This window comes from Canis lupus, chromosome 20, assembly GCF_048164855.1.
Source record: "Canis lupus baileyi chromosome 20, mCanLup2.hap1, whole genome shotgun sequence".
Lineage (NCBI taxonomy): Eukaryota > Metazoa > Chordata > Mammalia > Carnivora > Canidae > Canis > Canis lupus.
Window position 1 is genome coordinate 50,674,313 of NC_132857.1, and position 13,312 is coordinate 50,687,624.

Below are 13,312 nucleotides of genomic sequence, written 5' to 3' on the forward strand. Positions count from 1 at the left end.
GACTATAGTAGGAGGCTATTGCCATCGCTCTACGTCCTTAGCACTTTGACAGCATTGCCAAACAGATGGAAAGGCAGGCAGTGGGGCAGGTTAGGAGTTCCCATGGGCTCGAAATCAGGCAGCCCTGCATCTGATTTTGGCTCTGCTGCTTATTTGCTACATGACTTAACCTCTCTGAACCTCGGATTCCTGATCTGTAGAATGGACAACAATAAGAGATCCCACCACACTGAATGGTTATAAGGATTAAATGAGACGTAGCATACTTAGTACAGTTTCCTGTCACATTGCCAGCAGTCTAAGAACATTAGTCATTATTAATAATACGAGTGATATTAGAACGATCAGATTGGCTAAAGTGGAAACTGAGTCTGCTTGAAAAGAATTAATACTGTAAATATTTAGATTGTAGGAAAAGTTAAATGTATATTTATTTATGTATCACATATAAAAATTACACATTACATATATCTTATATATATATATAAATTTAACTTTTTCTACAATCTAAATAAACACTTCAGTCCTCTATTTCCTCTTAAATATTGATTATTTAGCCTAAGACTTCTCTCAAACTACCTATGCCTGTAATGCATACTTTTATGTTCTTGTTAAAATTTTTATGTCTGAAAAATTCAGGATACATCGTAGCATATTCTTGATCACACATAGCGCCGGGAGTTTAGAGATTAAAGGAAAAAGCTTCAAAGTTGTCATATATTACTCTCCTCTATACCCTCTGAGAATACATTCTCACAAAAGTACAAACAAATACGCGCGCACAATATGTAGGGATAGCTCTCTCTATTTATGTCTATCTGGAAGGAAGATTTAAATACCACCCACCCAATTCAAATACTGCTGAGCATGGTCTAGTATCTGAGTCAGTATGTAAAATCAGCATTAAAATTGTCCAATACTCTTAAATATGAATATCATTTCATTCTCCAACTTGGCTTTTTTTCCCACAGAAATTTCAGCGTTAGTGTCCTAGAATCTTGCCATGCTGTTACCTCTACGGTGGAACTGTCATGCCTGCAAACTCTATTGTTTTGTTTTTTATTTTTGGTCTCCGATGTTCACATTCATCTATAGGGCTCCTCTCATTTGATTTGGCAGTGGCCTGTTTTCTATCACCAGGAGAGAACCCATTCCTGTATTTAATATATGATCTTTTCTCATGGAAAACATATTTCTACTGCCTGGTGCCCTTTGTCTGGATTAATGCCCTATGTAATTTTTTCCCCTTTTTTAGTAATTTCACTTTCAAAATCAGCTACTGCCTTAACTCAGTAACCACTTACTTTATTTATGAATCTATCAAAGTTTTGAACAAATGACAAAGTTTTACTGACACTATCGACACATAAGAAGACAAGAAAGAATATTTAGTCAATAGAAGATGTCTCAATGACCTGAATCTTTACATCTGATATTGTGTCTGATTCCATTTCAGGAAAAAATGGATCATTTGTCTTTACACACACTACACGTTTTTGTTATTTAGGTATATTTTTTTCTGTTCTTTTCTTTTTTAAAAAAAATATGTAGTATTTCTATAACCTTTGATGCAAATATCTTTTGGAATTCTGGTTCACAAAAAGAAAAAACAGAGTTAAAATTGAAGGAAGGCAAATTACATCTGTGGTAATATTACTCAATATTTGCACTACAGAATTGAAGTTAGCATCATCATCATTATCATCATCACCAAAAGAAAGTTATATAATTCAAAGTCATACTAAATGCTAAATTTAAACAAAACACCCTGACTCACACTCTAGAAATACGTTATCAACCAAGACACACCTCAAATATATTATTAGCAAAATAAAAATATTAGGCCTATACATGAAAGACAATGGAGATTTAGATCCTAGACAGATGAACGCATTAGAAGTAGAACACATGGACACATCTATTACTGAGAAAAGTAGTCGTGGAATTTCCATATGGCTGAGTGACAGGGACATGACAGTAAACTGCCAGCACTGAAAATGGAAAAAATACGGTTAGATTTGACCATTTACACTAGATAATTTAGTCTAAAAGTAAATGTTTTTCATTGTATGAATTCTCACCTTTCTTTAAATGGGTAGATAGCATAAATATGAATCATTGGATAGATACCCTTCTGTTACAACTGATCATTTATTTTGTATTCCTATAATATCTAAGTGGGAATTAAGTGGTTAAAAAAAAAAAAAGGACTGCTGTTAAAATGCTCTGCGTTCCCCCTTCCAATTATTTCCAGATTTAATCGTGATTTGTGTTTTAAGTAAGTCACTTAAAGTTTCAATAATTTAGTTTCTCAGGCTACGAGTTGGGGGTTGAAATTATGACTTCTATTTACATTGAGCATGTGGAAGAAAGAGATATTAAATGACCAGCAGTATATTAAGCCCAAACTTACCCTTTCTGCCCACTCTGACACAAGGAGTTACGTGCAAAGTTTTGCAAGCTCTAAAACCACATGCTGGAGAGGGCAAAGCAGTATATATTACAGCTTCATGAATTAGCACAAGCGTGTATGCCCTGTAAAGGAATCAGGCAGGAGGCTGAAAAGAAATTTTTAAAACTTGATTTCTCTTTTCAGTCAATTTTGAGTAATGCATTCTTATTTCAGTAATTTAGAAAGTGGTACAACAGGGCAATTTCTGATTAAAAAAAAAGTCATATTGGAAAATATGAGTGGAGACAATTCGGAACTTTGTTGTGTAATCCATGAGATGGTTTGAGAAGTGTTTTTGGAATCTCTTGGGATTAAGAGCCTGATATAACCTTATTTTGTCATTTCATTCTTGAACTCCCTCCCCAGACACTTTGCTGTGGTAAGATGATTGTAACTGTTGCCGGCTTTGCCCTGAACATCTTTCTAGATTCATGGTGTCACAGGAGCTCTCAGCAGCTAACACAACTATCGGTCTACACCTGATGTTGATCCCCATGTAAAAACTAACCACAAAAAGTGACAAGTAGCCTAGAAAGTTGTTTGTTAATAGCATTTCCTTTAGCAACATTTCTGAAACGTTAGCTCTCCAGTATTTCCAAATTTAAAGAAAAATAATAACAGCATGTAAGTGTAACATGGGAATACCGTGAAAACAGCAGTTTGGCAGGGAAAGGGGATATTTCAAAATAAGGTCCCCAGCAAGAAAAATTCTGGCAGATGCACAATTCTGGATCGTATTATCCAAACCGTTGGATTCTGAAAAAATTTGAGGGTTTTCTTTTGTGGTTTTCATCCCTTAATAGAATGGTAGTGAATGTTGATCGTTCAAACTGTGTTGATTCCCCCCCGCCCCCCATTACTAACGTTGAAAAATAAATATACAAAGGGCACTTGTTACAATAAGCTTTCCCACCTCTAGAGGTGGTTTTAACACCGTAATGGCTGTGTCGGGTATAAAACTTGTGTTGTGCTAATGCATATTCTCATATGCAATAATATTTATTGCAAATCATCTTAAAAAGCCCTCAATCCTTGGGGTGATCTAACATATAGAGAAGTTGAATCACCATGTTATACACCTGAAACAAATATAAAAATTGTGTGTCAACAGCACTCCGATAAAAAATTTTTAAAAAGCCCTCGATTCTAATTATTCTTTGGTGTGAGCAGCTTTAACAGCAATTAAATCTCTCAATGGGTTAAGAACAGGACTGTGCTCAAACCTAATGCCTTTGGCCTGTGTATTGAGACTTAAATTGTATATTGTTATTGAAAATTCTCAGGGTTTCAAAAATATTCTGTTTGGACTTGAAAGAAAAACTCACGCATCGATGGAAAAAAGAGGAAAGCATAAAGGAAATAAAAGTAAATTCTAGAATACTTGGGGAGCTAATCCAATTCAGGTTAACTTTTTGTGGAGATAAAAATATGTAGAACTAAGAGTGATTCCCCTTTATCAGATTAAATGGTTTAGAATTTAAACCCATATTTCTTCAGTCTCTTTCCTTTTTCGAATAAAAAGTTTAAATGGGAATGGAAAAAAAAAAAAAACCTGCTCATTGGCTTAACATAAATCTTTAAATTGCAGTAAACTTCACCCTCAAAAAGTAGTTGAATCTCTGAGGAAAAAGAAAAGGCTGAATTCTATTTTTCATAAATGATGGATTATTGTACCACACTGTGTATTTTCCAGTAAAGTGTCCTTTTATTTGCACTGTGTGATTACAAGTTTCTAAAAGTATGTGTGGGGTCACTTGGGTGCTGTGGGAAAATGGAAGGAACACTGTTCTGTTAAAATCAGTAGTGAAATCAGAAGCAAACTATGTCCTGATTATCATAGGCATGTGTTTAAATTTTGCCTTCCTTAATTGGTGATGTTGTATTTACTTAAAATGAACAATTTGGCAAGTTTTTCTCCCTTGACAACAGAAAAGCGTAAACTGTTTTATAAGTTTGGCTGTTAAATTCAGATTTGTAAACCACAATATTCAAAGACTTTTAGCGCTGTTTACAGGGACCCCAAGATGGACTTGACTTTATAACCATGTGCTTTTTACATTTTTAGTTCATATTTATAGCGCTTTCAAGTTATTTGCTTAATAAAACGTATGCTATATATTATAGTCATCTATTGACTTTAACTTCTGCATTACTCTTCTTTGAACAAAATGAGGGGAATGAATGATGGTAAAGGCATGTAATTTGACTTGTCATCTAAGGATGATTATTTATGGCATCAGGAAATAGAACTGGACACTCTAGTCTGTCTCCAGGAAAGTCATCATTAGAGGCAACTTCGGAGAGTTAGGCTGTGTTAAAACCAGTGTGATCACACCCAAGACTCTGCTACTTTCTCAGTGTTTGTGAGAGGCAAACAAGACAAAGCATTTAAAAATGTTTTTCCATGTTCTTTGAAAAACCAGTGTACCTTACATGCATGTCTCGCATGTAGAGCCAGATGGTGATATTGAAAACAATATATATGTCTTGTATTTTATATATAAAATATTTTGTATATATTTCACAAGTGTTTTCTATATATTTTATACATAATATTATAATGGTAAATAAATAAACATATATTCACACAGTTATGTAAATATTTCCATTACATATATTTCTATATATTTAAATATGCATTTATTCATATGCATGTGTTTAAATACATATTTATATAATAGATATAATTTTATATATTATTTTCATATATTATCTATAAATATGTTCTCACATATTTAACATAAAAATGTAATAATATATAAAATACAAAATATAAAATATATAAATATATTTTGTGTTTATAATATATACTTTTATATTTTAAATATTTTTATACTTTACAGATTTAAAATTATGAATAATATAAAAATATTATGTATAAAACATTAGAAATACTATCACCAGAGGACTTAAGGGATTCTGAAAAATATAGTTCACTGTATAATTATTTTCATAATCTTGTATTTATGCTGTCTGTACTCTCTAATCACATCATTTTAACTAGTTCTAAAAAAGCAAGAAAAAAATGCCTCTTTGATTCTGTATTCCTGGGCATTCTGTCTTGGAAAGTGACAAGGTTTTGAGGTGAAACTAGAAATAGAAAATATTACCTTTGGTAACCTGTGAAAATTTAGATTGATAATGCGTATTATTTCAAAGCAGGCTTGAGACTGAAATTACCCTGAGAAGATTTTTTTTTTTTTCCTGAAGGATGTTAAGTGTCTCTTCAGCCTCCAATACTAGAACCCAGACTATAGGGCTTGCATAGCTGTCAGTTGGAGCAGGTCATATGCAACTGGCGGTCACTGCAGTGACTGGACCTAGATAAAAACTGATAGGATATCATGTGTCAGCACAGTATTTAAGATGCTCGGAATGACTCTTCCAATCATACAAGTTAGAATCATCAGTTTATGCCTGATATTCATGGTCCTATAAAAGCATGGGTTGCTTGCATGGGTTCTCATGGCACTTGCAGTTTTTCCAAAATGATCTGAGGTCAATTATTCCTCTAAGATCCAGAAGTCTTGTACTTCACATCATGCTGTATTAAAATTACATAGGCCTTATGTGTTTTTATCCACAACGGTTAAATCCAGTAGTGCCATATATGTACTAGGTAGTCAGTTTGTGTTTGTTTATTTTTTCATCGCCTAGCATTACTGTCCAGGAATATAATGTGAGCCACGTTTGTAATTTAAAATCGTTTGTTAGCCACATTTTAAAAAGCAACAAGAAATATGTTTTAATAATATATTAATTTTAATGATATATTTATTTACCAAAAAAATCCAAAACATTATTGTTTCAACCTCTGGCACAGCCTGCATTTCAAGTGCCTAATAGCCCCAAGTGAGTAGTGGCTACCATGTTGGACAGCACAGATCTAAAGCAGTGCTTCTCAATTTTAAGTTCAGATACACATGGAAAATATATTTGTATAGACCACTGGAATAAATGGGCAAGACTACTCATAACTGACAGGAACTGCTCCTGGGGTGCAGGCTGCATCATTCCTACTCAATTACCCTGAGTGCTGAGGACATCCATAACGTAACCCTATACAATTGTTATGCCAAGCACAACAGTTGGCAATCTCCAGTCTACAGCAGTGGTTCCCAGCCTCTTTAAGTGATAGACTCTATAATAGTGGTTGTACTTTTAGGACCAATTCCTTTAATAAACAGATAGCAGTTAGATACGAGGTATATGATAGATCAGATATTTGAAATATTATATATATATGCATATATAATAGGTAAATATATATTGTTTATATATGCTATTTACTATTTACTATATACTATGTATATACATACTTTATACTATTTATACTGCATATATTATAGCAGATACCAGATAGATGATAGAACAGATATATATGTTTAATATACTTAAATATAACATAAATATATGTACTATTTGCTATATATATCCATTATATATATATGCTATTTGTAAAGAGATATATTATTAAAATAATATATATATATATATATTTGCTTTTCACAGTTTCTTTTCATTTTCTCAGTATGTGAGTAGACCTTCCACCACCAGTAAATGAGAACTTAAACAGATCCTATAACCTTTCTTATCATTTTAAGGCAGTGATTCTCAACAGGGAACAATTTCCCTTCCCCTCCCCCAAGGAGACATTTGGCAACGTCTAGAGACATTTTTGATTGTCATAACGAGGAGGGGTTACTACTGGCATATTGAAAGTAGAAGCCTAAGAGGCTTCTCAACATCCTACTTATCCTGCACAGGACAGCCCCCTTCTACAAAAAATAATTGTCTGTCTCAAAATGTCAATAGTGCCGGGGTTGAGAGCCCTGCTTTAAGGTAATATAAAATATTATGGTCCAGTTAACGGGCAAGTATTATCCCAATTTGGTATCTAATAGAGCTAATCCCATGTGATAGTCTAAACTCTGAACTTAATTTAAAATTAAAATTCCACTCTTCAGCTAGCTGGAAGGAAGGCAAGGTATTTTCCTTTTTACTGTCCTTAGCTGTACGCTTCACCCCAAATCCTCATCTTGCTAACATGTTTACTACTACTTTGTGGTGAAAGCTAGGTGCAGGGGGATGCAAAAATGTTCTTACTTGACCAGCCATACTCTGGGCCAGGTTTATAGCAGACATTCTCCTGTGGGCACTTTTGTGGGTTCTTTGGAGACCCCACAAGGGACATTTGACTTCAAGTCCTCTAATTCGGGCAATTAATTTTCTTCCAGTTGCAGTTCTCTCCTGTCTCTCTCTTTTTTCTTCTGAGATCCTTCAGAGGGATGGTTCATGCTTAGCTTTCATACAATGATAACTTAGCAAATATTTGGTATCCAATAGCTACTTTTTAAAAATTTAGTTGATTTAAAACCATTCTACTTTAAATGAGTAAATGAGCTCCTGATATACTTTTTCACTATCCATTCATTCACCAATACTCCAATAAATTAGAATATCAGATAAAAATCTTATGAGACTGTTCCCATATCCAAACTTGACCTTGGACAAGTTACTGAACTTCTCTGTCTCAGCTTCTTCCTCTCCAAAATGGATAGAATTATTTTACATACTTCAAAAGATCATTGAGAATTGATTCAACAAATATTGAGTGAAGATTTACATTTACATGCTGAACAATGTTTGAGGTATTGGGAACACATTTGTGAACAACATTTACAAAAGTTTACAAAAATCCCTGCCCACCTGGAGCTTACACTGCAGGAGAATTAAGTTAAGTCGTCTTAGATTTTAGAAAAGTGTCAAGTATGTAGCAAGGTCTCAGTACATTTTACTATATTATTATTAATCCAATTGAATTATTGGCTTATTCTAAAATAGAATTTGAGAGGCGAAGACCTCTACGTACCTAAGAAAGTGCCCCCCAATCCTCCCAACAACTGAGTTAAGACAAGGAAGGCCCAGCCAAGATCTATGATTTTATAGAAACAATGAATTCTTATCAGTTATAATAATGAGATACCTTGAATGTGTTTAGACACTATACTTAATGGAGATCCAGACCTTACGTGTTATGTTCATCATGGAATTCACAGCCTTTAGCATGGAGCCTGATAATCCAGAAACATTGAGCTAATACTTTTTCAGGAATGAATTTGAGATACATCTAAGTTTGAAGATAGAGGTTAGGATAGGAAGCAATGAAGACATGGAAAAATGTGAGGCAAATTTGTTTCAGAATTTTTTCTAGAACTGGTGGTAATTTCACGTCAATAAGAAAAATAGGGGTTGCTTTGGTGGCTCAATGGTTTAGTGCCTGCCGTTGGCCCAGGGCGTGATCCTGGAGTCCCAGGATCAAGTCCCACATCAGGGTCCCTGCACGGAGCCTGCTTCTCCCTCTGCCTGTGTCTCTGCCTCTCTCTCACTGTGTCTCTCATGAATAAATAAATCAAATCTTTCAAAAAAAAAAAAAAAGGAAAATAGGAAATATCTACTTGAGTTAACATAAAATAGATAATTGAAAAAAATTATTTGGGCAGGCAGGACCTTTGAAAATGCCTGTATTACCTACAGGCAGTATATAATCTTAATTAATTGAAATGAACAATTTGAAGAGTTTTTACTCTAATTTAGATGAATTTTTCTTTGACCATAATTCTGTGTATAGAGACAGATAGGTGGAATTATGCAGATAAAGGTTATCATGTTAAATATGAGCAAATGAGAGGGAAAATAAATGGTGAATGTATGAAACTAACCACAGTCTCATTGCACATTCATGTGGCAACAGAGCCAATATTTTCATACAGGCAAATTTTTACTCATATGCTGTGTCTAAACAGAAGGGTTTGAGCTATTAATTCCAGTAGTTCCATAACTACTGCTTTCTATTCATATTCGAATAAAGTAATAATTATAAAGGAGACATTTACCAAAAGCTTTCTTTTTTTCTTTTTAATCTCCAGTGTTCAGACTGCATCATAGTGCTTCCGATACAAGCGACAAAAACCGAGTTAAAAGCAGATTAAAGAAGTTTATCACCCGAAGACCTTCCCTGAAAACTCTGCAAGAAAAGGGACTTATTAAAGGTATAGGACATTTTATACTTTTACTGTAGCAATGATAAATGAATATGCCTCTGTGTCCATAGCTATTCAGCTCTAAAGAGATATTAGGATATTTTATTCTTCTTAGGTTGTTCATGGAACGTTCTGCTCTACAACAAAGGGGAAAAAAACCAAAGCAGTTGTCCAGAAAACTAATCCTGAGAAAATAAAGGTTGCAACGCAGTGTCATTGAAAACAGTACCTAGTTTTGCCCTCTGTGGAGCTGGGCTCCGCACCAGGGAGGGGGGCGGCTGGGTAGAGGAGGTATCCTAGGGGCTCATTAGAATGAACCCATGTCACCATGTGCCTGGACAATCCTGGTGCCCACCTATCATCCCAGCATGCTTAGTAGCAGCAGTCCTTTCACTCTCAGATGTGTCCTGATTTGGATAATAAGTTACCTTGTCACCCCTCTCTGAAGTGAGCACTGGGACAGAAGTCTAAGGCAAATTAGTGTCATGGAAATTTATGGATTTGGGAGCTGGAGAACTAAGCCCTCAATTGAAACTGGAATAAGTAGGTATAATATATATCTAAATATATCTAAAGTAAAGAACAAACTAGTCTAGACTGCCCTAGCCGCCACGATAGCCAAACATAGACTCTGGCCCTAGACTAATCAGAATTCAGAATCTGGTTCTACCTCACTCGTATTGACATTGAGCAAGTTATGACCTCCTGAACACCAGATATCTCATCTGTTAAATGGGGGTACTTATACCCACCACTGAGAGGGCCGCTGAGAGAAATAAATGAGATAACCCATGTAACGCATTTAATAGAGTCTCTGGAACATAAATATTAAACAAATGTTCTCTGCTATTAATGCTATTATTATTCACTACTGCTGTTACTGTTAAGGTGCCAAGGGGATGAGAAAGAATGAATGCATACATAGAACCAGTGATAAAACAGATTTCTATAACTGGAAGTCACTTATAAATTACACAGGTAAAACATTATTTTCCTAACAAGAAAGTATGTGCAGCAAGTCCATCATTTTCCCTGTTTTTTTTTTTTTTATTTTCTAACTGATGGATGTATTTTGCAAATTGAATATAAGAAGAAATTTGAACCTGGGCTAAAATATCTTTCTGAAATACATTCTGAGAACAACACTGAAAGACTGATCCTTATGGGAGTCAAAAGGTGATGTAATGCCTAATCATTTCTCAGGAACAGGGTGAAACAGATCTTAAGATTTTCAGCAATACTTAGCATGAGAATTACTTAAATAGGTTATAATAATCGTGTGTCCTATCAATTTCAGTTCACTTTTAAACAGGGGGACTTAGGGCAGCCCCGGTGGCTCAGCAGTTTAGCGCTACCTTCGGCTCAGGGCCTGATCCTGGAGACCCGGGATCGAGTCCCACGTCGGGCTCCCTGCATGGAGCCTGCTTCTCCCTCTGCCTGTGTCTCTGCCTCTCTCTCTCTCTCTGGTCTCTCACGAATAAATAAATAAAATCTTTCAAAACAAAACAAAACAAAACAAAAACAAAAACCAGGGGGGCTTATCACAAGAATCATCTGGCATTTTGAACCAATTGTGAAAGGTGAAATTTTATGAAGCATGGACATACATATCACTAATAGAGTGGAAAATTCTTAAAATGGAAGGATTTGGGGGTAGAACTAGCACTTGCTTTGGCAATCCTTGGACTCTTACTCTAAAGATGTCCTTTTCAGGGCCACCGACAATATTGGATTCAACAGATTCAACTTCATATAATAATATACCAGTACCTTCAGTTTTATCTTGGAACGCACCCCATCGATTATCATTTTCTTTGAGGAGATTCAGTTGCAGTTTACCTGCCACTTTGGGAAAAATAGAAAACCAAATTGAGCTTAAACAATCCCAATCTGACATACAGTCCAGATTTTTCATGACTGTGGCAAAATGGAAAGGGTTTTAATTCAGTGGCAGGGTCTGGCTCCAATCAAAATGCTAAAGAATTAACAACTACAGTGCTCCAGCCGTGGTCTCAGAAAGCAGCAGATGAACTGGATGCCTAATGCAGTTTTCATACTGATGTAATGGAACCACTGAACACACTCCGATGTGTACATTTCCTATCTTAGAGCTCCATTAAATTTCCACCATAGCTGACCCATGAGTCAGTATTCATTAGTAGGGCTATGGAAAATCTATGTGAAATTCTGATTTGATAAGCTTCCATTGTTGTCTTCAGTGGAATTTTCTTCCAAATACAGATCAAGTTATGCAAATATAATCACTTCTTGGGCTTGTTTCAGTTTTAACTGTGAATTTTTAAAAAGCGTTTACTGATTTTTCTTTTCTTTTCACTGAGTAAAAAGCATTAAACCAATTTTTAAAAATACAGGCCCAGTCAAATTTAGTACTTTCAGTCTATAGAAAATAGAAATAGCAAAGTTAAGGCAAAGACTTAGAAAAAGCAACGGAATTGGGGTTTTTGATCAGTTATGAAAAATTATAGAAGATAAATGAGTGATTAATGGTTAAATGCCTTCTCCAAGTAAAAGGACTTAACTCTTTCGAGGCGAAGAATTACTCAGAAAGAGAGATAATGGCCTTTAAAGTGGTCTTCTGTGTACCTGCCCACAAGAATATGTATCAAATTCTTTCAACCGTTGAATCTGCTAGATCTGGAATAAAGGCCTTCACAACATGATTCAGGAAAGCTGTGGTGACTGTTTGGGTCTTAAAAGTGCATTTCCTGACACCTGGGAGTGACTCTGCAAGGCCATAGCCACTTTTCAAAGTGTTTTTTACTCCTCTATGTAATGTTGTCAACAGGTTGAGAGGCCCAAGCTTTGAAATCAGCCAGCCTTTCCTGAGCACCCACAACGGAGCAGGAAGGGCTGTACCTTCTTGACTTCATAATGCCCAGCAGAACTATATCCACGAAGCACTTTATCTGAAAAGAGACTTGTCCCAATATTACACAATCTGAACTCGGTCGCAAACCCTTTCTTCTATATCTGGTTTTTGGACTCGCAGAGACCCGGCCAATACGTGATTTCATTGGCTAGAAGCTAGGTCTGGAAACACTCCCCTGATGGGGCTGCATCTTCTAATTTCTTTAATAGGACTAACGAGAAGGGTATATTACAATTGCAAAAAAAGGGCCAGCCGGTAATTATGGATGGGCACTCAATGGAAAGAAATCTTGACAGCTCAAGTGGTTGTAGCACTCCTTGCACCATGGTGGTGATAGCTTCTGGAAAGCCTTCAGTTTCTCCAAGTGCTTTCACATTTGCCAAGGGAGTGGCAAGTGCATTCTAAATGTGTAAGTTTATTGCATTGAACATCTCATCAGAAATAAAACTTGAATCAGTTTAATATGTAAATTATAGGCAAGAGGGTACATTTTAGAGTGGTAGGTATGTTTGTACATATTTTCTGCCTGGTTTTGGAACTGGATTAATAGCTCTTTAGTGTCAGCCAAACTACCTTATATAATCTTTCAAACAACAGCATTAATATCCAAGAATAGAAAACACTTGGCAATGCAATTTCTAGGAAGGATAACAATTGTTTGTTTTTTTTAGAAGCAATTGGTATTTCCTTATATCAAAGTGATAGAATTAGAAAGGATTGTATGTTTAGAAAGTAGTTTCTTTCATCTTCATGTGGATAAAACCATAATGGATGGTATTAGTAGAAATTGAAAGCAATTCTGTAACACTTTATTTTGTAATCACTATATTATAAAGGAAACAACCTGTTTAAAGATTCTATAGTGTGCTTCTAGGATTTATGATGAAAAGCAGTGCTTTCCTGCCTCATCCCAGTTTTGCTCCTTAT

The 13,312-nt window shown here is 35.3% G+C and overlaps 1 protein-coding gene across 3 annotated transcripts in view; it reads left to right on the forward strand.

Annotated features, from left to right (window-relative positions):
• ARHGAP15 (Rho GTPase activating protein 15) overlaps positions 1–13,312 on the forward strand; it is a 608,584-nt gene that overhangs the window by 343,787 nt on the left and 251,485 nt on the right. For all 3 annotated transcript variants that reach the window (XM_072789067.1, XM_072789068.1, XM_072789069.1), the window contains one exon: positions 9,382–9,504. In XM_072789067.1, the coding sequence (XP_072645168.1) occupies positions 9,382–9,504 (123 nt within the window). The remainder of the gene's footprint in view (positions 1–9,381; positions 9,505–13,312) is intronic.